General features: G+C 33.3%; 2 protein-coding genes and 1 long non-coding RNA gene across 13 annotated transcripts in view; 2 read left to right on the top strand and 1 right to left on the bottom strand.

Moving 5' to 3' along the window:
- Nucleotides 1–4,811, top strand: part of LOC105251161 — a 175,130-nt gene extending 170,319 nt beyond the window's left edge. For 7 of the 11 annotated variants that reach the window (XM_025414991.1, XM_025414988.1, XM_025414989.1 and 4 more), the window contains one exon: nucleotides 4,260–4,811. In XM_025414991.1, coding sequence (XP_025270776.1) covers nucleotides 4,260–4,425 — 166 coding nt within the window. In that variant the 3' untranslated portion in view covers nucleotides 4,426–4,811. Of the gene's footprint in view, nucleotides 1–1,013; nucleotides 1,094–2,747; nucleotides 2,773–3,840; nucleotides 3,880–4,259 lie in introns of those variants that run through there. The other 4 variants (XM_025414995.1, XM_025414992.1, XM_025414994.1 and 1 more) reach the window with 4 other exon arrangements.
- Nucleotides 4,812–6,660: 1,849 nt separating this feature from the next.
- On the bottom strand, nucleotides 6,661–8,484 carry LOC112639849. Its single transcript, XM_025415010.1, has 4 exons — nucleotides 8,371–8,484; nucleotides 7,812–8,262; nucleotides 7,107–7,417; nucleotides 6,661–7,008 (listed from the first exon to the last, which is right to left on the bottom strand). The coding sequence occupies exons 1-4, from the start codon at nucleotides 8,482–8,484 to the stop codon at nucleotides 6,661–6,663; spliced, it is 1,224 nt and encodes a 407-aa protein (XP_025270795.1).
- Nucleotides 8,485–20,278: 11,794 nt separating this feature from the next.
- Nucleotides 20,279–25,895, top strand: LOC105251160. Its single transcript, XR_889184.3, has 4 exons — nucleotides 20,279–20,753; nucleotides 24,863–25,049; nucleotides 25,143–25,354; nucleotides 25,455–25,895. It is a non-coding gene; the product is annotated as an uncharacterized LOC105251160 (long non-coding RNA).
- Nucleotides 25,896–26,904: the final 1,009 nt, after the last annotated feature.

The raw sequence follows: 26,904 nt of genomic DNA, 5'->3' as shown, positions 1-26,904 counted from the left end.
CCACGCTTCTGACCCATATGTAACAACGCTACGTATCAAAGTCTTATATAACAGGATCTTTATGTGAATATTTCTTGATTTCATTATTGGCAACAAGGAAAAATAGGCTCTGTTCACCGCTTTGATTCTCTCATTCACGTCCTCTGTCTCGGCATTTTTTGATGTCAGAACGGATCTCAGATACTTAAACTCTTTTACTTTCTCGAAGTTGTTTATTGCTATCATTTGTGCAGCTTTCTGATTTTCTGTCCTGAAACATAATCTTCGTTTTGTTTTCATTTATCCGTAATCCTATATCTATCACTCTTTCTAGCGAACATTTCTTCTAGGTACGGCGCTCTAGGTTGCGCTCTGGCTAGGTAATTTATATCGTCGGCATACGCCACTAACTGCTTCAATTTGTATAGTAAATTGCCATTCACGTTTATTTTTATCTTTCTTATTACACTTTCCATCGCTAGATTGAACAACATCGGCGCTAAGCTTCTCTTTATTTTAGTCCTTTGTTAGTTTGAAATACTTCTCCGAGTTCTCTCTGGATCCTGATTGCACTTCTTGTATTGCACATTCGACGTTCTGGTAAGCCTTACTAGTTTCGATAAAATCCCCAGTTCTATCATTGTTCTGTAGTGCGTTTCTATCAGTGTTATCATATCTAAAGTCAATGAAGAGCTGGTACATGTCAATATTATATTCTCAGCGTTTTCACAGTATTTGCCTAACCGTGAACAACTAGTCCATCGTTGATTTTTTAGGGAAGCCCATTTGGTATTCCCCAATAATCTTCTCGGCATAGGATTCCAAGCGATTTTTAATCACCGTGGTGAAAACTTTATATGTTGTGTTTAATAATAATAATGATATTCCTCTATAGTTTTTATAATTTGTTTCCTTTCTTATGTATAAGGCAGATTATTGATTCTTCCCATTCTTTTGGAATTGTCTCTTCTTTCCATATCTTCCCTATTACTCTATGCAGTGTCACGGTTATTGCTTGTTCTCCACTCTTGCAGAGTTCGACTGGGATGTTATCAATGCTCGATGGTTTGTTGTTTCTAAGTTTTCACAGCTGTGTGTATTTTTTCCATCGTTGGTAAGTCGCATTCTATACTATCTTGGTCTTTCTGTGGTATATTATAGTTTTAATTGGTCCCCTGGAATGACCCATTGAGCAGTTCTTTAAAATATTTTTTCCATCTATTTCTGATTTCTTCTTTTTCTGCAGTTATTGATCCATCCGCCTTTTTACACATACTGCTTGAAGGTTTAAACCTTTTTTGAAAGAAATTTAAATCTCTGTACACATCTCTTACGTTGTTTTGTATGAATTTATCTTGCATGTGTATTATATAATAAGATGTATCTTAGTCTGTGATTTCTGAATGTTGAGATGTTTTTTACACGTACAGGGTGTTAGCCTGTAGCATAACCCTCAATCTGGAGGACTTTTCCTCACTTCTTTTGTCTTCCCACTTCCAGATGGGATTAATTACCAATCCTTCCGTAGGGGTACAGCAGGCGAAATGAAAGTGAGCAGAAGAGATGTGAGACTTCATTTCCATGGATTTGCCATCCGGTGCACATCACTACTCATTAGTCGATGTTCTGATTGACGTCATAGCACATCACTACTCATTAGTCGATGTTCTGATTGACGTCATAGTCTATATGCAGTGTCATAAAATTACACATTATATTAGCATTAATATTGTTGATTAATAATATTTATTGATCGTAGAATTTTTTAACTATTATTCCCATATTCTCCGCTAAAAATACTATTAGAATTTACTTTTACATTATGGCGCCAATGGGAATCTAATACACACACACACTCACTCACTCACTCACTCACTCACTCACACACACACACACACACACACACACACACACACACAGAGTGAGTCACTTAAGATCGGCCCTCCGAATAACTCCTACAATTTTAATGATAGGAAAAAATGTTTGAAGTAAAAATTATTTGTCATCGACATCATGGGGACATCATGTTATGGGGAACATTTTTTTCCAGGTGAAGGCAGGAAATTTGAAGGTCATTGTCATTTTTTAAATGGAACCATGTATTTTTGAACACCTACAATTGTAAACAATTTTAACGGTATCGAGTATTCCAGGTCGTGGATATGAAAAAAGCTGAAAAATGAAAATTTATCATAAATGTTTCCCAAACAAAATACTCGCGATTTTATTCATTGAATCAAGCTGAAATATTATTATTAATACATAATTATTATTTGACCAGTGGTCTAGATTACTTCATGCTACAGATGTTCAAAATGATTACCGTCCACAACAAGACACTGTCCAAAACAATAAAAGGAATTCTTAATTCAACGAATAAAATCGCGAGTATTTTGTTTGGGAAACATTTACGATAAATTTTAATTTTTCAACTTTTTTCATGTCTATGATTTTGAATACTGAATAATCGTTAAAATTGTCTTCGAAAGGGCTACAATTATATATGTATGTTCAAAAATGCATGTTCCATTTTAAAAAATGACCTTCAAATCTCCTACGCGCCTCCACCTGGAAAACAAAGTTCCCCGTAACATAACGTCCATCTCGATAACAAACAATATTTACTTTAAATATTTTTTTCTTATCACTAAAATTGTAAGAGTTATTTCGGGCGGCCAGTGACTCACTCTGTATATAAATAAATATTTAAAGTAAACATTGTTTGTTATCGAGAGAGACGTCATGTTACGGGGAACTTTTTTTCCCAGGTGGAGATGCGTAGGAGGTTTAAAGGTCATTGTCATTTTTTTAAATAAAACATGCATTTTTGAACACTTATAATTGTAACCCTTTCCAAGACAATTTTATATATGTAGACACAATATGTATATATATATATATATATATGTACACAATATATACACAATATATATTTAATTATTTATTTATTTATTTATTTGATCGTTTTCGAGAACGCTAAAATATCTTGAAAACGATCAAATTTTATAGTATATATATATATATATATATATATATATATATATATATATATATATATACACTATACATTCATTCTTCAAAAAGTCCCGAAACGCTAAAATATCTCGAAAACGATCAACTACAAAATATGTAAGAAACAAAGTTGTAGGATTAAATAAAATATACCTAATGATGATAAGAATTTGACCTTGGATAACTCAAGATCATATGAAAGTCAAGTTGATTTTTTAAAATGAAACTTCCCATTTTTTATTGCATATTCTTATAGCTTATTTCAAGAGCTTTTCAAAACACTAATACACAAACATGATTTTTTGTACATCCAAAGTATGAAGATAGATTGGTTAAAATTAAGAAAGAAAATTTTCTACTGTTTTGTGATCTTCGTAATAATTAGTGCGAAATTAATTAAAGAATATCAGCTAATCTGCGTGAGTAGCGCGCGGCGAGAAGAGTCGTTCCACTTTAAGTTGACACTAGGCATGCGGCTCCAGTGTTATGTTTGGTGAGTGCTCCGCCCACTAGTTACAGTGGGACGGCTTTTCTCGTTGCACGTTTCTACTTACGCAAATTAGCCTATCTTTTTCAATTAATATCTCGAAATTTTATGTGGTTGTTCGCAAAATGGCATAGGACTTTTTGGTTCGGTTTAACGAGATCTACTTACGGTTTTTTGACAGATACGACGGACATCCTGTATATTATATATAAAGTTACATATTATTTATTTACATATTATTTCTGATATCAATTTTTATCCATTGCATGTATTGTAGATAAGTAGATACTTTATATTTCATATCGACTAATAATATATACTTCTCTTTTATCATGATCATAACAATAATGCATTTCTTGCAGGCTGTGTGATGATGAAATGTAACCATCATCTACAGCTCAGTAAGTAAAAAAATAAAAAAACATAATGTAAAAATGCATGCACATAAATAAATTAATATATAAAAATGCATTAAATTTGTAAGCTTATATTTTATCTTTGTGATATATAATTTATACTTATATACAACTTATTTAGTATTATAACTTGCAAATATTATATATTTTCTTATAAATTTTATTTTTTTTATCAAAAGGATATATAAAGTTTCTTATATTATTGTTCGATAATTGAATTTTTATGAAATTGTTAGCACAATGACTTCGTAGTAAAAATAATTTTTTATAAATGTATAAAATTCTTTTGTAATTAAATATCTAAATAATTTTCTAAAAATAAAAAATATATATCTTTAATATTTCGCAATTTTGCTTGTTCATAGATTACATAATATTGCCTCATGGGAGTTATTGCCAAATATGGATGATTCGTTGGATATGATTAAAAATACAAGTTCATTAATGAACACATCGGATGTTTGTGTGCAACAACAACCGAAACATGAAGATAGATATGATAGCGACGATTACGCAGACAGCGACAATTAATTTTTCGACAAATTTATTCATTAATATAATGAAAAAGAAAAAGAAGTCAAGAAGCAACAGAAAGTGTTATATTATAACAGAAAGTGTTATTACAAAACACATTGTTAATGATATGATTCTAAAGACTGCACGTGTTATATATCTATAAAGTTACCAGATTGTGACATGACGTGCCAGATATTTTTTTTCACATTGTTTATATTACAGAATTAGATTTTTAATCAATAATCTTTTTAAAGGAAAGTGCCCATGTAATATGATCGTATGCCCTTTTATCAAGTGATATTTCTTCTATAATATACACAATTGTTTAATAGATTATCAAATACATACTCGACGTCAAGTATATATTTTAACATATCAAATTATGTACATTTGGAGTATATATTAGAGTATATATTATGTATTGAGAAATATATGTCATGTTTAGATATTTTTATGTGCCTCACAATAGTGTATACACAATTTAAAATTATATACTTTTATTAATTTAATATAATGTTACGCCCGCGGCGAGGACTTCGATAGATATCGAAGTCGCGCACGAAGAGGTCGGCCGCTCGCGAGTCGCGCGAAATGAATAAACACTTTTAAGGAACTAAGAACTTTAATACACAACACAGAACACTGAAACGTAACCACAGAACGTTTATATACAATAATGATAATACAGATCGACTCATTACAAATACGCGTCCGCACAGCTTGACAGCTGGGACCAAACTCAAATGACAGACGCTGCTGCCAACAATCTTTTGACAACGCGCTTCTTCTCGTTAATCGGCGCCATCCCGATGAACACGGACATCAGGGCACTGCCCCTTTCTTACTAAATTGTCGTCCCGACAATTAAAGGCAGAAGGACTTTCCAAAATTTCCACGAATTGTCGAATAAAGAACTCCGTTGTGTTCTCTTGTCCTACTCTGAGCTGCTCCTGCAGATTATCGAACGACACATTTCCTTTTGAGCTCCGTTGTGTCCCCTCGTCCTACTCTGAGCTGCAGATTACCGGACGACACATTTCCTTTTACTCAATCGACTTTTTCATAAACGAAGTTTCCAGAGCTTTCCTTGACGAATGGAATTCCCGTTGCATCTTCTCGTCCTACCCTGCGCTGCTGCCACAGGTTAACGGACAATGCATCCTCTTGGGTTACTTCGAATACATTAGCTCCGAGGATACATAACCCGATGCGGGATCTTCGGACAAGAGGGGGATAACCACCGTGGACTCAACATCCACGAAGGACTCCTCAAGTCCCTGCCTCAGCATTTGCCCTACGGTCCACGGGAAAACCAAAACCGTAGGCGAGGCAGAACTTCAAGAAAATTTTCCCTTTCCTTTTTCCAGAGGTTGTCAAATCCATCCTTAGACATTATTCTGTCTTTAAAAGAATAAAAAAAGGCAGCAGTATTTGTAATAAAATCAAATTAACAGTAATAATTATTTACAAAAGTTCGGGCTCCGAAATTTCCTTAATTAAAAACCTGCCTATGATCAAATGGAGCTAACCTGTCAGCATGAACTATTTTATGTTTATGTCTATTAGACTTCCGAATTGCGAAAACTATATCATTAGGTTTCTTCATTATTTGATAAGGACCCTCCCAATTACTTTGTAAGGAGTTTTTTTAGGAGTTCTTCCTAACGATCTTCGAGGATTGAAAAACCAAACATCCTACTTCGAAGAAAATTCGCCTAGCTTTACGATCATAACGAACCTTGGACCGCAAAGATTGGAAATTTATGCGTTGTCTAGCATATTCGTGGATATTCTACATTTTTTCCTTTAAACTCCGGATATAACTCGAAACCCTCGAATCGAAACCCTCCTATCTTCCTGGAGGGGACTTTCTCGCAACAAATCCAAAGGTAATGTTAAGTCACGAGCGAAATACAATTCCGCAGGGGAAACACCCGTGGCCTCATGCTTTGAAGATCGATAAGCCAATAAAAACATAGGAATCCAACTATCCCAATTTTTTTGATTCTCTGCAACAAATTTAGCTAAATAATTTAAAATCGTCTGGTGGTGACGTTCAACTTGTCCATTAGACTGCGGACTGTAAAGCAGTAGTCCTAGTTTTTCTAATTCCTAACTGGCGCGTCACCTCTTGAAAAATCTTCGATTCAAAGTTTTTACCTTGATCTGTATGTATCTCTGAAGGAACTCCATGACGGGAAACTATCTGACTCACAAAAGCCTCCGCAACCGTATTAGCTTTAATATTCTTTAATAGAAGAGCTTCAACCATTTCGTGAAACAATCGATCGTAATCAATAAGTATCGATTTCCACTAGAAGTAGTAGGAAGAGGATCGAGAATATCCATTTGGACCCTTTCAAATGGAGCCCCCATATTATAAACTTGTATTGGAGATTTTCTCTTTTCCAATGGACCCTTTCTCGCTACACAAATTTCACAAAAACGGCACCAATCTTCCACATCATGTTTGCATGTAGCCCAATAGAAACGTTTCCGTATCTTCTCTAATGTTTTATTCACTCCAAAGTGTCCGTCTGAAGCAGAATCGTGAGCTAGCTCTAGTATTCGATTGATGCACCTCCTGGGAACAATAATCTGAAGAACGAAAGATTTCAAATTCCGAGACTCCCATCTTTTAAAAAGAACACCATTTTCTAAAATTAAGGAATCCCAATATATCAGTAAATTTTTGCCGAAACATCCTGCAAAGAAACTTCCTCGTGAAGCGGACGTCTTCCTAATTCCTTTGCTCGAAGAAATAACGAAATTACAGGGTCTTCTAATTGTTTCCTGCGCCAATCCTCCAAGTTCTCCTCCTCCAAAACTATTCGGGCAACTGAATTTTCCTTAAACTCAACTTTAGCACAATAAGCACAGTCCTTTTCCGCACAAGATCGTCTCGACAATCCATCAGCATTTTGATATAGTCGACCTTTTCGATGGATTATCTCAAACTCAAATTGTTGTAATCTCTCAAGCCATCGGGCTAATTGATCCTCTAGATCTTTAAAAGACATTAACCAGCGAAAAGAAACATAATCTGTACGAACCAGGAACTTCTTTCCATATAAATAATGATGAAAAGATTTAAACGATTCCACAATGGCCAAAAGTTCTCGTCGGATCACAGTAATTCTTCTCGGTCTTATTAAGGACTCGGCTATAATACGCAATCACCTTTTCCGAGCCGTCCTGAATCTGAGATAAAACTGCCCCGATTCCATGAAGCATCGGTATCTAAAACGAACTCTCCAAGCTGAATGAAAAAGGAAAGGATCGGAGAGGAGATCAACTTACACTTCAACTGCTGGAATGCTTCCTGACACGCGTGGGTCCATTCAAATTTATACTGATTTTCAGTGAGCAAAAACAAATTTGTTTTGCTATCAAAGAAAAACCTTTTACGAATTTCCTATAGTAGGAACAAAAACCCAGAAAACTTCGAACTTGCTTCTTATTCTGAGGAATAGGCCAATCTTTCACCGCCGAAATTTTCTCGGGGTCGATAGCAACACCTTGTCCAGAAACAACATGTCCCAAATACTTCACTTTTCTACCAAAGAGGAAACACTTTTTAGGATTGATTCTCAGGCCCGCTGAACGAAAGCGAAGAAAAATCTCCCTTAGATTTGATAGCATCTCCTCAAAAGTTTTGCTGAAAACAATATCATCCAAACAGACTAAACAAATTTTAAACAGGATGTTTTGTAACACTTTTTCCATTAAGTGCTCAAAGGTTGCTGGAGCATTACATAAACCGAATGGCATTACTTTGAATTGCCATAATCCCCTGCCATAATTCCCTACGGAAAACGCTGTCTTTTCCCTATCCTTTGGATGAACTTTTACCTGTCAATATCCATTTTTCAGGTCTAGGGTCGAAAACCATGAATTTCCAGATAACTGATCCAAAATATCCTAAATACGTGGAAGAGGATAAGAATCTTTGATGGTTACAGCATTCAACTTCCGATAATCCACACAAAATCTCGATCCATCCTTTTTCTTTACAAGAACTATAGGAGATGTCCATGAGCTTTGCGACTCCTCGATGACATCCTGAGATTTCATTTCTCGAATTATTCGATTCACCTCCTCTTTAAGATGTAAAGAAATCCTGCGAGGAGTCTATTTGATGGGATTAGAATCTTTTAATTTAATAACGTGTTCCAAGATCTCACAATTTCCCGAAGTTAAATCCTCTGAAAATATATCTTGAAATTCTCTCAGAAATTCAGCAAAAAGATCCTTCTGGAAAGAATTTAAGTCTTTAGAATTTTCTTCAAATAAAGTTCTCAATGAACACCGGACTTCTGAAATCATTAGTTTACATGGGAACTCAAGCGAATTTTCTGGATTACCAAAAAAAGGATCGAAAATTTTTTCCAAATTTAGCATTACAAGAAAATCAGCACCCAATATACAATCATTAGAAATATCTGCATCGGAACATCTAAAGAAAACTTCCCTAATTTAACTCAAACAATGATTCTAAAAAGAACCGGAACAATTTGTCCCGTAGGATACTTTATATAGCTTTCCTTAACCTCATATCGCCGTCCAGGCACTCTAACCAGGTTTTTATTCAAAACTGAGATATCGGAGCCCGTGTCAATTTTAAAATTACATATGTCATTATCAACCGAACCTTGGTAACAAAAACAAATTTTCCTTAATTCTACTTAAATTAAAATATTTTTCATTAAAACCTTCCGGGGCATTTATCCTCCCAGTCGAAACCGCTCCGAAAAACTCGACTAATTCTTTTTTTCCTCATAGGAAGGACATTCCGATCGGAAGTGCCCCTCAGCGCCGCATTGCCAACATTCTTTTTTAGAGTTGAATCTGTTTTTTCTGAAATTTATCGGCCTTACTATTGTTATTATTATTCTCAAATCTCCCTTTATTGCTTTCATTTGTTTTTTCCTCCTCATTCTTTTGTCCGCTAAATCTGTTGAATTTATTAAATCTGGGATATTTATTATTACTACCATTTTGGTTAAATTTGTTCTTTGGGAAGCTATTTTCTTGGATGACTTTCACAGCTATCGCCCTTTCTATCGCGATTTTTAAGGATGTAATATTTTCTAATTGTAGTGTTCTCTTAAGAGAGAAAACCGTCCGTTAACGCGGCTATAAATTGCGCGCAAGCAATTTTATCCCTCATCTCATGAGAACATTCGGGGTAAGCGAGTCGAGAAAGCCTTTCTAAATCCGCGCCCAAAGTGGCCAAATCCTCCGAAATTCTGTTTCCTATTAGTGAACTGAGAATAATAAGACTGAGCCAAATGCCCTTCCCCAAATCGTAATTCCAATTTCGACTTTAAATCCTCGAATCTCAAATTCTCGATTTCAAATATCCTGTCTAAAACCAAACGCGCTTTATTCCTTAGACAAGCTGCTAAAGCTACCGTCTTGTGGGAATCATTCCATTCGTTAGCCCGCGCAATCAACTCGAATTCGCGCAAGGGAGCACTTCCGTCGTAATTGTCAGGTTTGAGTTTAAAACCGAGTTTTGGTGAATTTAAATTTGCTAAATTTAAATCCGCGTCTCGCGCTCTATTATTGGGAGAACTTAGCTGAGGATATCATTCTCGCTGTAGGCTCTCCTCCAGATGACGGAGCTCGCCGTCCCTCTCTCGGAGCTGCGCCTCGAATTCAGCGCGCATCTGCTGACGCTCCTCTCGCAGCTCGCGAATCTCCCGCATCGCAGCCTAAAGCGTGATCGCCTCCAGCGGCGGTTCCGAAGATGGAAGCGGAGTCGCTGCACGGATCCTCTTGCGCGTGGAGACACCCGTAGCGGGATCTTGTAGCTCAAAATTGGTAGCCATCTTCTCGTTTTATTGGCACAAAAACGTTGCTCGGAAAGAATCACCGCGGAGTCCGTTCTATCCCGGATGAGCCCCCAAAATGTTACGCCCGCGGCGAGGACTTCGATAGATATCGAAGTCGCGCACGAAGGGATCGGCCGCTCGTAAGTCGCGCGAAATGAATAAACACTTTTAAGAAACTAAGAACTTTAATACACAACACAGAACACTGAAACGTAACCACAGAACGTTTATACACAATAATGATAATACGGATCGGTTCATTACAAATACGCGTCCGCACAGCTTGACAGCTGGGACCAGATTCAAATGACAGACGCTGCTGTCAACAACCTCTTGACAACGCGCTTCTTCTCGTTAATCGGCGCCGTCCCGATGAACACGGACATCAGGGCCGTAACAATAACGACTTGTTATTTAGTTTACTTTTATGTTTATTTACAAATATTTACAAATATTTGATACTCTCTTGTCAAATTTTTATATGTAGATAGCAGATTGTCAGACATACAATTCTGAATTATAATACTGGACATGATGCCTCAAGTATGCTCCTAATGTGCGTAATTTTATGTATCAAGATTAATCTAATGTAGACTATACATTGCATATAGTACAAACATAGATTATATAGATATCGAAGTACTGCAATATATTTTATATTTATTTCATAGATTAATGCGTGTGTGTGTGTGTGTGTGTATTTATATACATAAGGTAATCTATTATAATCTATAAATAGATTTATCTGTGAAAGTATAACAAACAAACAAAATATTACATACAGAAATAAATTTATTTGAGGGAAAAATTATAGATACTGCATATATCTTAAGGAGACATTTTCGAAATTTTAAAATCAAATCCATTTTTTGCAAATTGAATTATATATTCATATATATTTTTTTTAAATTGATTTTATTACTTTGTTATAAAAGTATTGAAGTAAGATATTTAAAAATTTTATTTGAATAATTTAGAAGATATTTCGATTTTCTCTTACAAGGAATGACACGGAAGTGTCCTCCTCCGATTTTGATGAGCTTTCAATGTTGTTTTTTTTCTAGTTAAAAATAAGGAACATATATTTTTTTATAGGTTTTTCCATACCCATACATACAGTGATTCAAAATAACCCTATTGTCCGTGAAATGACACATTCTTGAGTCATTCTCAATTCTAAGACAATTTTTCCTTTGGCAAAATTTCGTCCGACGCTTAGTTAGTTAGTTTTGAATTATTAAAGGAAGTAATTAACTTATGACGGGTCGGATACAAGAGGCAGGCAAGGGTGACGCGATTTACCGTCAAACGCAGGTCGCCCGCTACGATCGCTACATACACACATATGCGAATACATACAGTCTGTTTGACAAAAGCATGTACGGCTAAATTTTTTCCTGAAAACCGTTAGAGGATTCGTTTCATTCACAGCAGATAGTAGGACCCTTCCCCAAAGATGCTTTAGAAAGCCTCATTGTCATTCGACCTTGGCCACAGAAGAACATATTTCACAATGAGTGCCGCGTACGTATCATGTTACGAAACTGTGTTTCTGTGTTTGCATCCGAAATGACCGAAAATGTCGTATGGAGCCGCTGCTAAATACATGAAAAAGTCGAAGGCATTTATAAGTAAGTGGGTGAAACGTTATTTCGACGTAAAAAACGTTGATGACTTGCCAGATCGTAGCTCTGTGTAAAAAACGACGAAAACGGAGGATAAAGTGATTTTACGGGTGTTTGAAAAGAATCCTCGTCTATCATTGCGTGACAGGCAAGCGATTTTGCGTAAAAAGGGTCTAAATGTGTCATGTGATACTATAAGAAGGTGTTTATTGACTCATGACATGAAATTTCGAAGCACAGTGAAGAAACCATTACTGTCCGAAAAACACGTCGAAAAAAGACTCGCTTGGGCGAAAGAAAATTTAGACCGCGATTAGGACAACGTAATTTTTTCGGACGAAGCTTCTTTTTGGGCACGTTCTTTTATTAGTCATACCTGATCTACTAGCCACACTAATAGACTCATCCAGCAGACTGTTAAACACCCGGTAAAGGTGCACGTCTGGGGCTATTTCTCAAAACAGGGATTTGGCACTTTGCATATTTTCACAGACAATTTAAACGCTGCCAAAATGGTCAAAATATATCAGAAGGCTTTATTACCATCTACTCAAAGATGGTTTATAAGGAAAAATGAAAATTGGCTACTGCAAGAGGACAATGACCCAAAACATCAGAGTCGTCTTTGTACTGCATGTTTGGAAACAAGAGAATGACGTTGAGGTACTGGATTGGCCGGCGCAGTCGCCAGATTCAAATCCCATAAAAAATGGGCACTCATGAAGTTCAAGCTCCAAGCGAAACAGATCTGGAACGTCAAGCAGCTATTTCAACAGATTCGACTCATATGGAGGTCTCCAGATTATGCTATAAAATTAGTAGAAAGTATGCCTCAGAGATGGCAATTATTAATAGGGGAGGCGACTGGACAATTTATTAATAATCGAATAGAAGCGTCGCGGTTTATGTCATGTAGTATGTGTGTATTTTTTTCAATGCCCTATCCCAAATAGTTTTCGGATTTCGCCGTACACGCTCTTGTCAAACAAACTATAATTCTCATTCTCTCTCTCTCTCCCCTTCCTCCCTCTCTCTCTCTCATTTGTTTACTCACTTGAAGTTATTATTATTCTTATTTAAATTATTATTTACTTTTTATTATTATACATTTTCACTTTAATTATTATTATTTTTTATATTGTACTGTTTTTGTTTTTTACGAGAGAGGAGAAAATGCATTTTATGCATACTCACAGGCCGGTCCGGTAAGTTATGTGCGACTCGAGTACCAAGTCGAATTACTAACTCGGTACTCCCTACCCACTAAAAACCCCTCTCTTTCGCGAATTTTCTCTAACACTGTTTATTTGACATCCCGAAATTTGTTTTCATACAATACCAAAGAATAGTTATTATCTTGTTCGATACATTGCTGTAATTTCTTAAGAAATGAATTTTCCAACAGATCATACTTTCACTCAAATTGAACATAGATATCACATTTTAAGGAACAAAAATCCACACTAAATAATTAATTGATTCTTTTTTCTTTTGTAAACTGTATTTTTTTATAAACTTCAACATAATCACATTCATTCACTCATTCGATAAGACGAGAAATTTACCAATGTCTCTATCACTAATCACTATCAATCACTGTCGAATAATCACTGTTGACAATTAAAAATCACTCGATTAAAAAAACACACGTGCACATATTACGTTATTACACGACGCGACGACGCAACAACGCGATGATATTTACCCAGCGACAGCAAACAGTTTTTGGTTATTGTAAGATACGGTAGGTTCTTCAATCAAACACATGTTCACGTTCGACAGCGCTGTTAGTACCTTAATCTACCGTAACCTAAAATTTGCAGACGAATATGGAACGTTTACCCGAAATTTATTTAAACATTGTCAATAATTTATCAAAAGTCTAACATAGTAATCTTTTTATCATAATAGTTTGCGACTCTTCATATGTATATGTTTTTATATATCATATTATTGACTCACTTTAATGTTCTATAAACTGGTCTCAGTTTTCCAAATAAGACTAGTCAATCTTTGTTTACAAAGATGTTGATCGATCTCTCTTTGCCTTCAATGGCCCGTCAGTATCTTCAATGCCTGAAAGTCAGAATTTTTTGCAGTTTCTTTTTATATAATTTCAACTTCTTAATTTTTTAATTTTAATTTTATCTATTTTTATATTTAGCTTATGTTATTTATTTAAATTATGTAATTTTGTTTTTGGTTAATGGATAGTTAATCTTTTAATTTTAATTTTATTTAATTCTACTTTTAGTTCTTTTGTTATCCATTTAAATTACTTGATTTTACTTTTTTTTTAATAATATGTTTTATTTATTAACAAAATTTGGACTGATTTCATTACAGGCATCGCCAAAATAAGAATAATAAGACACCGAATAATTTTAGACGGCACACTTTTAATTTTAACTCCGATTATGTAAAGCTATTGTTATTTCTTTGATTTATATTTGCGCTGAAAATGATCCAAAAATAGGGTCAAAACGTTCGCAAACTTTTGTATGTATTATTCCAATATTTAATTTATATAATAAATAACTGTCTAGTGAGCAATAAGTTATCAAAAAGAGTTTTTAAAGCACTCAGATTCAAGAGTTAGACATCCGACAACTCTATCTAGATGATAACATTATGATATCAATAAGTCCTCTAATGCGTTGATTTTAGAGGAAATAAAGACATCACATACAGGATATCTAAAAGAATACTTCAATCTGACTTTTAGATTATTATAGATGTTGAGAAAATGTTATCATTAAGACTTTCTTTATAGAATTATTTATTTTAAATTCAGTTTGTTAGAAATTAAACTGATAAACAGTGATGCAAGAAGAGGATGCAGCTCAAACACACACAATCAGAAAGCTAGCGTCCTCTTTCTGGCACTACTGCTTGTAAGAGAAAAAGAATATACTTTGGATTTAATGTTAATACTAGTTCTTTATATACATTTCATGGCAAATATTGAATACGAGTTAAGTTAAGAGTGGCTCGCCGCCTAGCGGCAAGCAAAGAAATTAATGTAACAAGAAATTTTATAGATCCAACTAGAAAATATTAACCAAATCCTTATAGTAAAATCTATTAAACGTTCTAGTTATAAAAAATCGAGTCTTATTAAGAGGTTATACCTAGTCAGCAAGTCGACAAAAATGTATTTTTAGGGAATTTAAAAAAAATTGTTAGGTATTTTTATTTCATCGATTCTTTATCATAATATATATCTATCAAAGAAGTTTTTATAATTTTTTCAGTTAAAAATATCGAAAATGTAAGCGCAGTAGCTATTTTCCAGAGATCTTTTTTCGGAGGCGCTTGGCGGTGAGCAAAATTACTCGGAGCTGGATCATCTGAAATAAAAAATGGACCCTATAATAGGATTTTACAAAAAATTGATTTTTGATAATGTGACAGACGTTTGACGCAAAAATACGAATTTTTTGTGTTAAAACTTTTCGTTCTTTTGTTAATAAAAAAAAGGTTTCATCAAAATTAAAATCCCTTCGTTCACGAACTAGATCAATTCATACGAAAACTAAATCCTTTTGAATTTTGACTGGTATGAACACGTGTAAAAGTTTTCGAGCAATGAAAGATAACACACGTGTGTTATCATTTTGTCTGGAATTTAACTTTTAATTTGAAAAATTTTGTCTATTTTTCATAGTTTTGAAGATATTTGTTTTAAAAGAAAAAAGATTTTTTCGAAGAAGTGTTTTCCCCTAGATACACGTATGGACACGTATAAAAAAAATGTGTCTCTTATTTCTAGAAAACATATTAAAAACATATTAAAAACTCAAAATCGGAGGAGGACTTTTGTGCCTTTCTTTGTATCTTTTTATATTTTTATTTTACATTTAGTAAGTTAAATTTATTGAAAACTAGAATGAGTACTACTTAAGAGATTATTGTAATATACAACATACAAAGGTAAGCAAATAAACGATCTCAATGGTAGTATATATAGTATTGCAGTCTTTTAGTGTGTACATTAAATTGTATACATAATATGGCATTAATATTATATAACGAAAGATTAACTGTACTATCATTGAAAGAACAGTATGTACATACACAACTATACACATACATATGATACATAAATATATATATATAAAATTATAATATATTTATATACCTATATTTGTACGTGTGTGTGTATGTAATTACATGTACATACACTCTCTCTCTCTCTCTCTCTCTTTCTCTCTCTCTCTCTCTCTCTCTCTCTCTCTCTCTCTCTCTCTCTCTCTGTCACATACACATATGTGTGTGTGTGTGTGTTTGTGTGTGTGTATCCGTATGTATATACTATTTCTCTTATTTTCCATATTTTCAGAATTAAATCTATCTATAGATTATTATGGACCACTCTGTATGCGTGTACACGGATGTGTGTGTTTGTGTACGTATATGTATATGTATAATGTCCTGAAATTCGAGAAAAATTTAATACAAAAATTCATTCAAAATCCAGTAATAAAAATGCATCCTCATTTTTTATTCTAAGAAACAGTTTTCAAGATACATATAGGAATTTTTAAAGAGAGCTGGCCAATCATAGGCTATGTTCAGATAATCGTCTCAATCATGTGCATTAATTTAACATAAATATTGTCTAAATGTAGCTTGTCTTACACAACATAATGTAGATTCCAAAAATGTTTGAAGAATACCATAAAAGTGTATTGAGTATATTATTTGAACATACAAGAAACTGCATATTGCGTATATAATATACTAAATACATATTAAGAATTGTTTCTGTGTACGACTTTTCTGCTTCTCAATACATACCAAGAGTATCTTTTAGAATATAAGTATATTTTTAGAACATCTTCAGTATATATCCCAAGAAACACAGATGTAACTGTTACATTGTAATATAACAGAATATAACACATATGTATAATATAACAAACATGTTATATACAACATATACATTAGCGATAATTTCTCACTTATAAGTAGTATAATGTTATATTTATATGTTTTTGTTGTTATTATATCATAATTATATACCTCATATAGCACTATAACAATTGTTTCAAAGTAATAAAAAATAATACTCAAAGTATATTTAATTTATAAAATTTAAGATTTAACATTTATTGTAAACTTTTGTATAAGAATTAAATTTCGATTTTTGTCTCAAATAAAAATAAAAAGACAATTGTTTATTTATTTGCCCAATTTTAAACAATCTATTTAATATTTTCGATTTCTTAGAATTGTATCAGGAATTAAACTGATAGAAATAAAGTATATTTTAAATATTACATTAATAGCTGATCGTTAGGCTTGTATACGCTTTCATAACAAAAATTTCAATACAAGATGGTTTTACTATGTTCACCATATAGTGATACACAAACATCACACACCCACATGCACCACACACACACACACACACACACACACACACACACACACATATTACTCAAAAGTATATTCTAAAAATGTATGTGAAGTAATATACATCTTAAATAAGAGATGTTATTTAAAAAATATATTCTCGGAATATTACGTAGTGTAACCACATAACATTACATTCACATAAGTAGGATTCAAACAAGAGTGCTATTTGAGGATAATTGATCGACTTTATTTCTAATATTTTAAAAATGACTGTTTGGAATAAAAAAATCACAAATATTTTTATTACTTAATTTTTACTAATTTTTACTACTCATTATCTCCAATTTTTGTAAAATTAAGGAATAAGATATTGGCATTTTTTATTTCAAATAGTAGTTTTCCAGATATAAAAATTTGGTAATTATGCACTTTACGGACACCCTCACTGATTTCAATGAGCTCGACATATGTTGTCAAGTTCACTCTCCTGAGTAAGTATCAAAAAGTTTTAGGTGTCGCTCGTCATTTATTAAGAAAAAAAGTTTTACGAATTATGTGCAATTTTTAAACATTATCTACGTTTTAAAAGTCAAGGTGAAATGCAGTATATGCCGCAGCACAGGTCCCACGAGTCATGGATTATTGGTCAAAGAACAAAGGTACAAGATGGATTACAGATACAAGACTATTATAGTCGCGTCTCCTCTAGCTTTTGCGAGGAGCTCCATAGCTGCATAAATTAATCATAGATGGTTAATTTTTTTTTTTATAATAAATTCCGTCATATATGTATCTATATACAGAACATTGAATGAATATCCATCCAAAAATAAATATCAATACACATGTAATAAATGTATCTATATATAATAAATATTCACAATTTTGTACGGATATTTGCAGGATATTGATTTACATATCCTGTAGATATTTATGAAATCTCGAATTGACGACATTTGGATGTTTATAGCATCTGTAATAGCTATTTTTCATATATTCATATATTCATATATTCGTATCTTCAATGTCTATGAAGAATATCTAGTGGATATCTAATACCAATTATTTTCCGTATAGATTAAGATGGCTCCAGAAGAAAAAATCCATCGGAGTTTAGTCTGGCGATTTTGCTGGCCAATTAATCAGACCAATCCATCGATTTAAATACACTTCGTGAAGTGCATTTTTTATTCTTCTTTTAATATGAGAAGAAGCTCCATTATGTTGATAAATAATACGTAATCGATTAGCTATTGATATTTTCGAGTAATGGTTGTTCGTTTGTTATAAATTCTAAATAAGTATTTCCATCTGATCGATGGTGCGGAAAAATGAATGGTTCAATCTAAAACATAATATTAAAATTAATTTCTAATATAATAATAATTTAATAATACATCAAGTGTGTGAACAAAACCGATGTGAACTTGGCACCCGACTTTATAAAAATTAAAAATTAATAATTTAATTCGTTTGTACTTCGTTTGTACTTTATACCTGTTTGTACCGCACTCTATTTCGTTTGTATCTCAAAGGAATCGGAAGTACAGCATTTTCAAAACGCGTACTTTCGTCATTTTTTGAGATATCGCAAAACCAACGCTATTCGAAAGAGCGTGATTAGCACTCGTTTGTACCTCTTTTCATTTCGTTTGTACCTCAAAGGAACCGGAAGTACAATATTTTTAATGTACAAGTTAGAACTTTTAGAATTTTTTACGCAAATACTTTTTTTTCAAATCGGAGGTACAAACGAAATGAAAAGAGGTACAAATGGGTGCTAACTACGCTCTTTCGAATGGCGTTGGTCGTTTTGCGATATTTCAAAAAACGACGAAAGTACTTCTTCGACGCGTTTTAAAAATACTGTACTTCCGATCTCTTTGAAGTACAAATGAAATGAAAAGAGGTACAAACGGGTGCTAACCATGCTCTTTCGAATGGCGTTGATCGTTTTGCGATATCGCAAAAAAATGATGAAAGTATCTCTCGGACATATTTTGAAAATGTTATACTTCCAGTCCCTTTGAAGTACAAACGAAATGAAAAGATACAAACGATTCTCTATCAAATTGCATTAATGAAATTAAAATATCTTTAAGTTGGGCGCTGACCATTTTTTAATCAATTTTTATTTTTTTGCTTTTTAAAGTACAAACAAAATAAAGTGCGGTACAAACAGGTATAAATGAAGTACAAATGGATTAAATTATTAATTTTTAATTTTTATAAAGTCGAGTGTCAAGTTCATATCAGTGTGAACAAAATTATACTATTCAATCAACTCCAGCCTATAAATTAATTTGGAATCCATGTTGATATCCGGATAAGCGCATAATGTTTATAATATATTATAATATGATAATTATGATTATTAAAAATTCCTTCACGAGTGAAGTCTGACTCCATAAATAAAATTCGGTGAACAAAACCAAGTTCTCTTCTTTCATTTTCTAATGAACTAACTAACAAATCAACATTTGTTTAATATACATTCATTTATTTTAATGAATCGATAGTTTGTGCATTTTAATCATCTGCTATAAACGAATCGGATTTGTATAATAAAAATTTAAAATTTTTTGGAGACGAAAATAAAAGTGTATAAGTGTAAAATAAAAATATTATAAATTGTTATAAGTGTTATAAATATTATAAATGTTAAAATTTTTACTTTTGCAAAAAATGGTAGATTATACACCGGTCATATACCAATCATATACCATGTGACATTGTTATCCCGACGCGCGAAAAAGATTGTGGGAGCCGTATCGAAATCTCCAGAGAGCCATTGTTGTATTTCGCGTCATTATTAATTAATTTTTTTTATACGTTATTATATTATTATATTATTTTGTACGTCGGACAACCCGCCGGCAAAATCTAAAGAAGAGAACATCGGAAGGAAGGGATCTTTTTACGACAACGGACATGGCGCTCCCAGCCTTCGAATCGAGAGCGGAGATAGCGCCCGAGCATCAGGACAGAGTCACGGAGATAGCGCCCGAGGATTAGCGCAGAGTCACGAATGGAATTCGCCCCAACAGCAAAAGGAGAAAAACCTTTAAAGAAACAGCTGTCCTGGACCGGAATAACAGGGTCCGGTCGGCGCTACCCTCCGAGAACGGAGAGTGAACGATCGGCATAAAAAAAGGGATCACCGATATCAGGGTCGCCGAAATTCAGATTTTTAAATTATCGGGGCCGTTTCGGCTCTCGATACGGCGTTGTTGCGGGACGCATTAATATCTCGTGTGTCGCGGCGCTATTGGCCGCGAAGCCGCGCACCCTTGTGCGCAGGATGAACGTCGCTTCTGGGCGCGCAGGATGGATCGACTCTGGATCGCGAGATCCAGGGAGACACTCTGGTGCGAGCTTTCATAACGGATAGTCGCTTTTGATAGTCTTTGTCATTGTCGTTGTGTGTGTGTCACAAACGAGATCCGAACGAGAGGACGAGACCGAGGATCATCCCCTATCCATGGGAACAAGTATCGGTGAAGTTGCCCATCACTATATTGTAAGCCACGATTCCGTCCGTAAGCCGGCCGTTCTGTCGTCGTCGCCATTTTCGTGTCTCTCGTTATCGCTCGGTCTTTGTACCGAGCTTTCGTGTATTTTGGGCAATCGGAGACAAGCGACCAAGGCATCAAGGACGATAATATCGGTCATAGTCGGAAGGAACCATTCATTTCTCTCCGGGATTCAAGGTGTCGTAAAACGCGTAGCGACCGGCTCTCGTATATTGACCACGTGCGCGGTAAATCACGGGAAATGCGTTCGCTATCCGTGCTGTCGAAAAGAGTTGTCGAAGCCGCGTAAGACATCCCCGCAATCGATCTTCGGGCGATTTTCGTGTATTAATTAGCGTCCATGTGAGAGTATGACCGTTTTGTATCGTGATGTTGCGAATATCGTGCTGTCCTTGTCGCGCTCGTTACGTGTATGATTTACGCTTATTGCGAGATATTTGCCGTGCGTGTGAGTGTGTCGCGATGCGGAATAAATTACAACAAATTAAGAAATTGCCGAAATTCGAAAACTGCACGTGAGTAAAGAAGCACTACGCCGAAAGAAAAGTAAACGGCGTCCGACGGCTGTCAAATATCGATCGCATCGACCGTCCTCGTCGCAAACGCGATTCTCCGTTTTCGCAAATTACTTGATCATTCTCTCTCGATTATTATGCAAACTGTCGAATATATTGGTGTCTATTAGAATAGCGAGGGAAAAAGAAAAAGAGAAAAGATCTGTACAGGAATTCGACGAGTAGATGGTCGAAATTCCGTTACATTTTCGAAACGCCGATCGACCTCGCAAAGCCTAGCCATAAAAACGAGCTAGAATAAACCAGGAACAACTTAGTGCTTTCTTATGTTATCAATTTCGTGCAAACATTCGATCCATCTGATTTATTATTATTACCGCTGTCGAATTAATATCTGTTATATTATATTATTTCGAATTTTCTAATTACTATTATTATTAATCTGCCTTTATTTAAATTGTTATTTCGTTATTTTCTTTTTATATTATTTTCTTTTTAATAAATGTGTTATATTTTTCTTTATTAACCCATTAAGGCCCAAGCAGAATCTGAATCAGATAGCATCAAACTAATTATTGCATTTATGGGCAAATCAAAAAATAAAATATACGTATTTTTTGTTTTGACATTTGCAATTGTTTATAAAAAATTATTTAAACAAATTATACCGAAAGTCGTTATTTTGAAAAACTGATTGCGCCAATCAATTCTACGAGAAAAATCATGAAGAAAACCTAAATAACATTCTTTCGTCAGAGTTCAATTTGTTAGTCCTAAATAGTTATAAATAATCGAATCTCCGAAATATTGATATAAAAGGTTACCGAACAAAGATACTGCGCAAACATCAATTGTTTCAATTAGTAAAAGACTTAGCAGTCATACTGATCCGAACAGTAACCTTGATATATAAATATACATATTTGCGATACGTCTATCCAAATCATTATCCAAAGAATTAGACTAAACTATTTTGAAGCATACATATTTACGCTTCTTAGTATCCACTGAGTAGCCATATATTCGTATTTACAGATATAGAATTATTTTGTATGAATGAATTTATGAATTTGTCTTTCTTGTGATAAGTTTTGAATTCATCATCATTATACTATTTCGTATTTATAACACAACAGACAATACCAAGACGGAAAATTACAGATCTATCTGGCTTAATTGAGGATGCCGATATCGATGAAGATCAACATATCGATGCAGCATTCATTCCTACTGAACATGAGTTCAGATGAAAATTTTGATTGTGATCTAGATGAAAATATATTATCTCATGCACTTTCTACAGGTTCTTACGAACATGTAAGAAGTACTTACACTAGTACTCAAAAATTGTTAGAACTCAATCATATTTACGATTGGCAAAATAATGCTTTAAATGATACTCCTGCCGATGATGATAACTGTAGCTTCAATAATGCATCTATTTCATCGCTTTACTCTAAGAATTCATTACAATTATTTGAGTTATTTTTCTCGAGTTCGATGAAAAGTCATATCATTGAAGCCACTTACAAAAACAATTTCGATTTGAGTAAAGATGATCTTGAAAGATTTATTGTAATCATAATGATCACTATATTCAACTCTAGAAAAAGTCTACGTGATTATTGGTCAAAAAAGTGAATCTTACAGTGTCCAATAAATAATTGCGGATCTTATGGCGAGGAACAAATTCATTATCATCAAAAAGTACATCAGATTTTATAAGCTCCAATACGCAGATGAGAATGATAAAGTTTGGAAGGTTAGATACCTATATGACTTGATCCGTGAAAATTGTATGCAATTTGGTTTTTTCGATTACAATTTATCAGTAGATGAGGTAATGGTGAAATATTTTGGGAGGTTTGGTATCAAACAGTGTATCAGGAATAAACCCATCAGATTCGGAATAAAGTTATGGGTACTTTGTTCTTCTGATGGATATATATATATGATCTTGATATTTATATAGGCGCATCAGGAACTGATGCACGGAATCCTCTGATTTCCGTTTGTTTGGGATCTAGAGTAGAGTTATGAAATTGCTTTCGAATTTATTAGGAACTACTGAAAAAGAAGAACTGAGTAAATACCATGTGTATTTTGATAATTTTTTTCCAATCCGGATCTTATGATTCATTTGAAGAAAATTGGATTATCGGCGACTGAAACTGTTCGACAAAATCGTCAAAAGGAAAATTGAAATGCCAAAAAAAGCCGAGAGAGGAACCACCTTCTCTCCTTTTCTTCATGAAAAAAATTCAAAATTGAATTATATTACTGCAATGGATTCAAAATCTGTATCGATTCTCTCAACTAAATACGGAGATGAACCAAAAGTTGAAATGCAGAGATGGCATAAATCGTCTAAAAAATCCATTCTTTTTCCACAAGCATTTTCTATGTATAACACAAACATGGGTGGGGTCGATCTTCATGACCAACACTGTAATGCATTGATGCCTTTAATTCGGAATAAAAAATGGACATGGTATCTCATTCTACGACTCATCCAAGCATCCTTAGCTAATGCTAGAGTAATTTATAATAAGCTCTATCCAGACGCAAAAAAAGGTTCTAAAAATATTGTTCAGGAGGTTTGTGAATATTATATTGAAAAGATATCCCATACACATTCTCGTAAACGACAGAAAGTAACTGTTTGTTCATCAGAAGAACATGAGATAAGAATTGGAAACTATAAAAAATGTGGAACATCAACATGTTCAGTAAAAACTAAATTTTATTGTACCAAATGTACTATCCCCGTGTGCAAAAGACACAAAGAAGAACATCCCAAATGTTCTAAAAAATAATTTATTCGTACTAGATAAAACTACAATTCTTCATAATTTTTATCATAAGAACTGTTTGAATTGTCTGAAGAGGTCGATTTCACTCCCCATCATGCAATTGTTTATAACCATGTTACACTAACAAATTGAACTCTGACGAAAGAATGTTACTTAGATTTTCTTCATGATTTTTCCCGTAGAATCGATTGGTATAGTCAGTTTTTCAAAATAACGACTTTCGGTATAATTTGTTTAAATAATTTTTTATAAACAATTGCAACAATGTCAAAACAAAAAATACGTATATTTTATTTTTTGATTTACATAAATGCAATAATTAGTTTGATGCTATCTGACTCAGATTCTGCTTGGGCCTTAAGGTCGGGTCTACAATAGGTGTAATAAGCTTTTAGCCTGTTGCTCTAAGCCGTAAGTGTGACGTAGTTTCCGGCCAGAAAATGATTCCCGCGCTGCTTCAAGCTTGAATCTCTAAGCTTCAAGCGAGTCAGATCCCAGCTCTTAAAGATTAAATTTTCGACCAACATAAGTCGCCGAAAAACGTACACGTAAATTTTTATTTCGTCGTGATGTCAGACATTGATGAAGACGATAATATTAATATTAATATTAATAATGAAGTTTTAATTGCAATAGTTCAAGCAAATCCTTGCTTGTATGCAAAAAATGATCCATTTTATAAAAATCAGAAAGTAAAAGATATGAAGTGGGAAACAATTGCTAAGACATTAATTTGTACAAGTAAGGTTAAAATGTTTTTTTTTGCAGATAAACTGTTGAATATCTGTTCAATATTTCTGTTTTGTAAGTAATGAAGCAAAAAAAGTTGAGATTCCTTGAGAAATCAATTTAGTAGAAAGTTGAGACAACAGAAAACGGTGCCATCAGGATCAACAATAGAATGGCCTCTTATGTCATGCATGTCATTTCTGAAATCTTATATCCAAAACAGAAAGTACGTATATTCAGATTCTCTTAAAAAATATATGATAATACAGTAGAATTGATTTATAATAATTATTTTATATAATTGTTTTCTTGTGTATAGAACAAGAGGCTCATTACTACAGACTAAAGCTTCCAGATGTAATGAAACCTCTAGCAGTTGTTCAATTAATTCTGTTCCTCAATCACCTTATTCCTTAATCATTCCTCAATCTGTCCAAACTGTTTCTCAATCACATGCACATATTGCAACGCAATATGTTGACTCTGCCGGATTATCTGATTAGAATGATTGCACTACATCGTTATCCACTAGTACAGTATTATCTGCTTTTCTTTTTAAATCTTCTAATAATTAATTCTAATAATAAATATTAAGTTTTTCTTTGATATGTCAATTATTTTCTGATTTCAGAGATTTTAGATACTTCTGTAGAGGACACAACACATTCTGAATCAAGTGCAAGTGTTCTTACGGAGAAAGAAAATATTAAACCTAGTTCACAGACCTCTAAAAAATCAGCAAAGCGAATTTTGGTACCTCTTCTTGATAATTTTTCGAAAAAAAAGAAAACTAAGAATGAATGTCTAAAAGATCTACTTAGTAAATCATCACAAGCAATCAGTGATCTGACAACATTGTACAAACATAAAGAAGTTGAAAAAAAGAAGAATTTCCACATGCAATTGTGATTTCACAAGCTTTGAAATCAGTGACACCAGAAAAAAAATCAATTATCCTGCCTAATAGCTGTGTTGCATCTTATTGAACAATTCAAGGAATGAATCATGTTCAATGTTTCTTTACTTGCCAAAGTGTTACGTTAATAACATTGTATCGTTTTTATGTGATATTTAATTTTTTTAATTTTAACGTATATGGACCTGTTAATGTGATATAATAGAACATATTTTTTCCTTTACATTAATTAATTACATTCTTTATATTAAAATATAGAATATCTATTGTTTAAAAAAATTATATGTAATTAATATTATATATGTAGTAGATATTTTTTCATTTATCAATATAGATTTTCTATAATTTCAACAAATTTTATGTTATAAAATTAGTAAAATGTAGATACATGACAGAATACATTTTATGTTATAATAGCATATTTTATTTATTGTTATAATAGCGTATTTTGTCACATAATTAATATTTTTGTTAATTGTATGTCAAAATGTTTAACAAATATTTTTTTTTTAAAATTATTTATTAAATATTTTTTAAATATGAAAATTAGTTTAAGTAAATGATTTTTCTTTTTGTAATCTAAAGATTCTAATGTATTGTTGCAAATGTAAGTAAAGATTCTAATGTATGTATTGCAAATGTATTGTTTTGGAAATACATTCTTTGCCTGCAATATTCTCGCATGTTTCAACATAGTTTAATATTGGGATCAAAGAAATATAATCGACCAAACTAGCCAGAAATTGATTTATTAGTACGACGTTTCGACCATATGGTTGTGGTCCTTATCAGTATACACTGGAAAGATTATAAATGATTACTAAATTAGTTAACGGTTTAAATATATAGTACGCTCAACGAATTAAAATATAACAATTTTAGTATACCGATGTAATAAAAATCAGGAAACCGGCATGGATGATAATGTAAATTGCACAAATCACATTAAAAAAAAACACGTTATTTTAACTAAATTTGAATTCGAGAGAAATTAATGCGTCTGTGAGAGACTTCGTCAAGAGACTAAACAATAACGATATGAAAACTGAACTACGTGACCTTTATTACTTTGTCGTAAATATTGTTTAAACTATCCGTGTCTTTCTGTAGGTTGATTAAATTATTAAATTTCTTGATGAAAAACATCTCAGCAATTTCTCTCTTT

Source organism: Camponotus floridanus, unplaced genomic scaffold (assembly GCF_003227725.1).
Source record: "Camponotus floridanus strain SB8 unplaced genomic scaffold, Cflo_v7.5 scaffold93, whole genome shotgun sequence".
Lineage (NCBI taxonomy): Eukaryota > Metazoa > Arthropoda > Insecta > Hymenoptera > Formicidae > Camponotus > Camponotus floridanus.
This window is presented reverse-complemented; position numbering and strand designations above follow the sequence as displayed.

What these genes read in the sequence shown, in the direction of transcription:
- LOC112639849 (XM_025415010.1), bottom strand. Translation starts at nt 8,484, where the DNA reads ATGAAATCTCAGGATGTCATCGAGGAGTCGCAAAGCTCATGGACATCT. An exon ending in ATTATCGGAAGTTGAATGCT is followed by an intron (nt 8,263 to 8,370) that starts GTAACCATCAAA and finishes GGATATTGACAG; the next exon opens with GTAAAAGTTCATCCAAAGGA. An exon ending in TTTCTTTGCAGGATGTTTCG is followed by an intron (nt 7,009 to 7,106) that starts GCAAAAATTTAC and finishes TTCGTTCTTCAG; the next exon opens with ATTATTGTTCCCAGGAGGTG.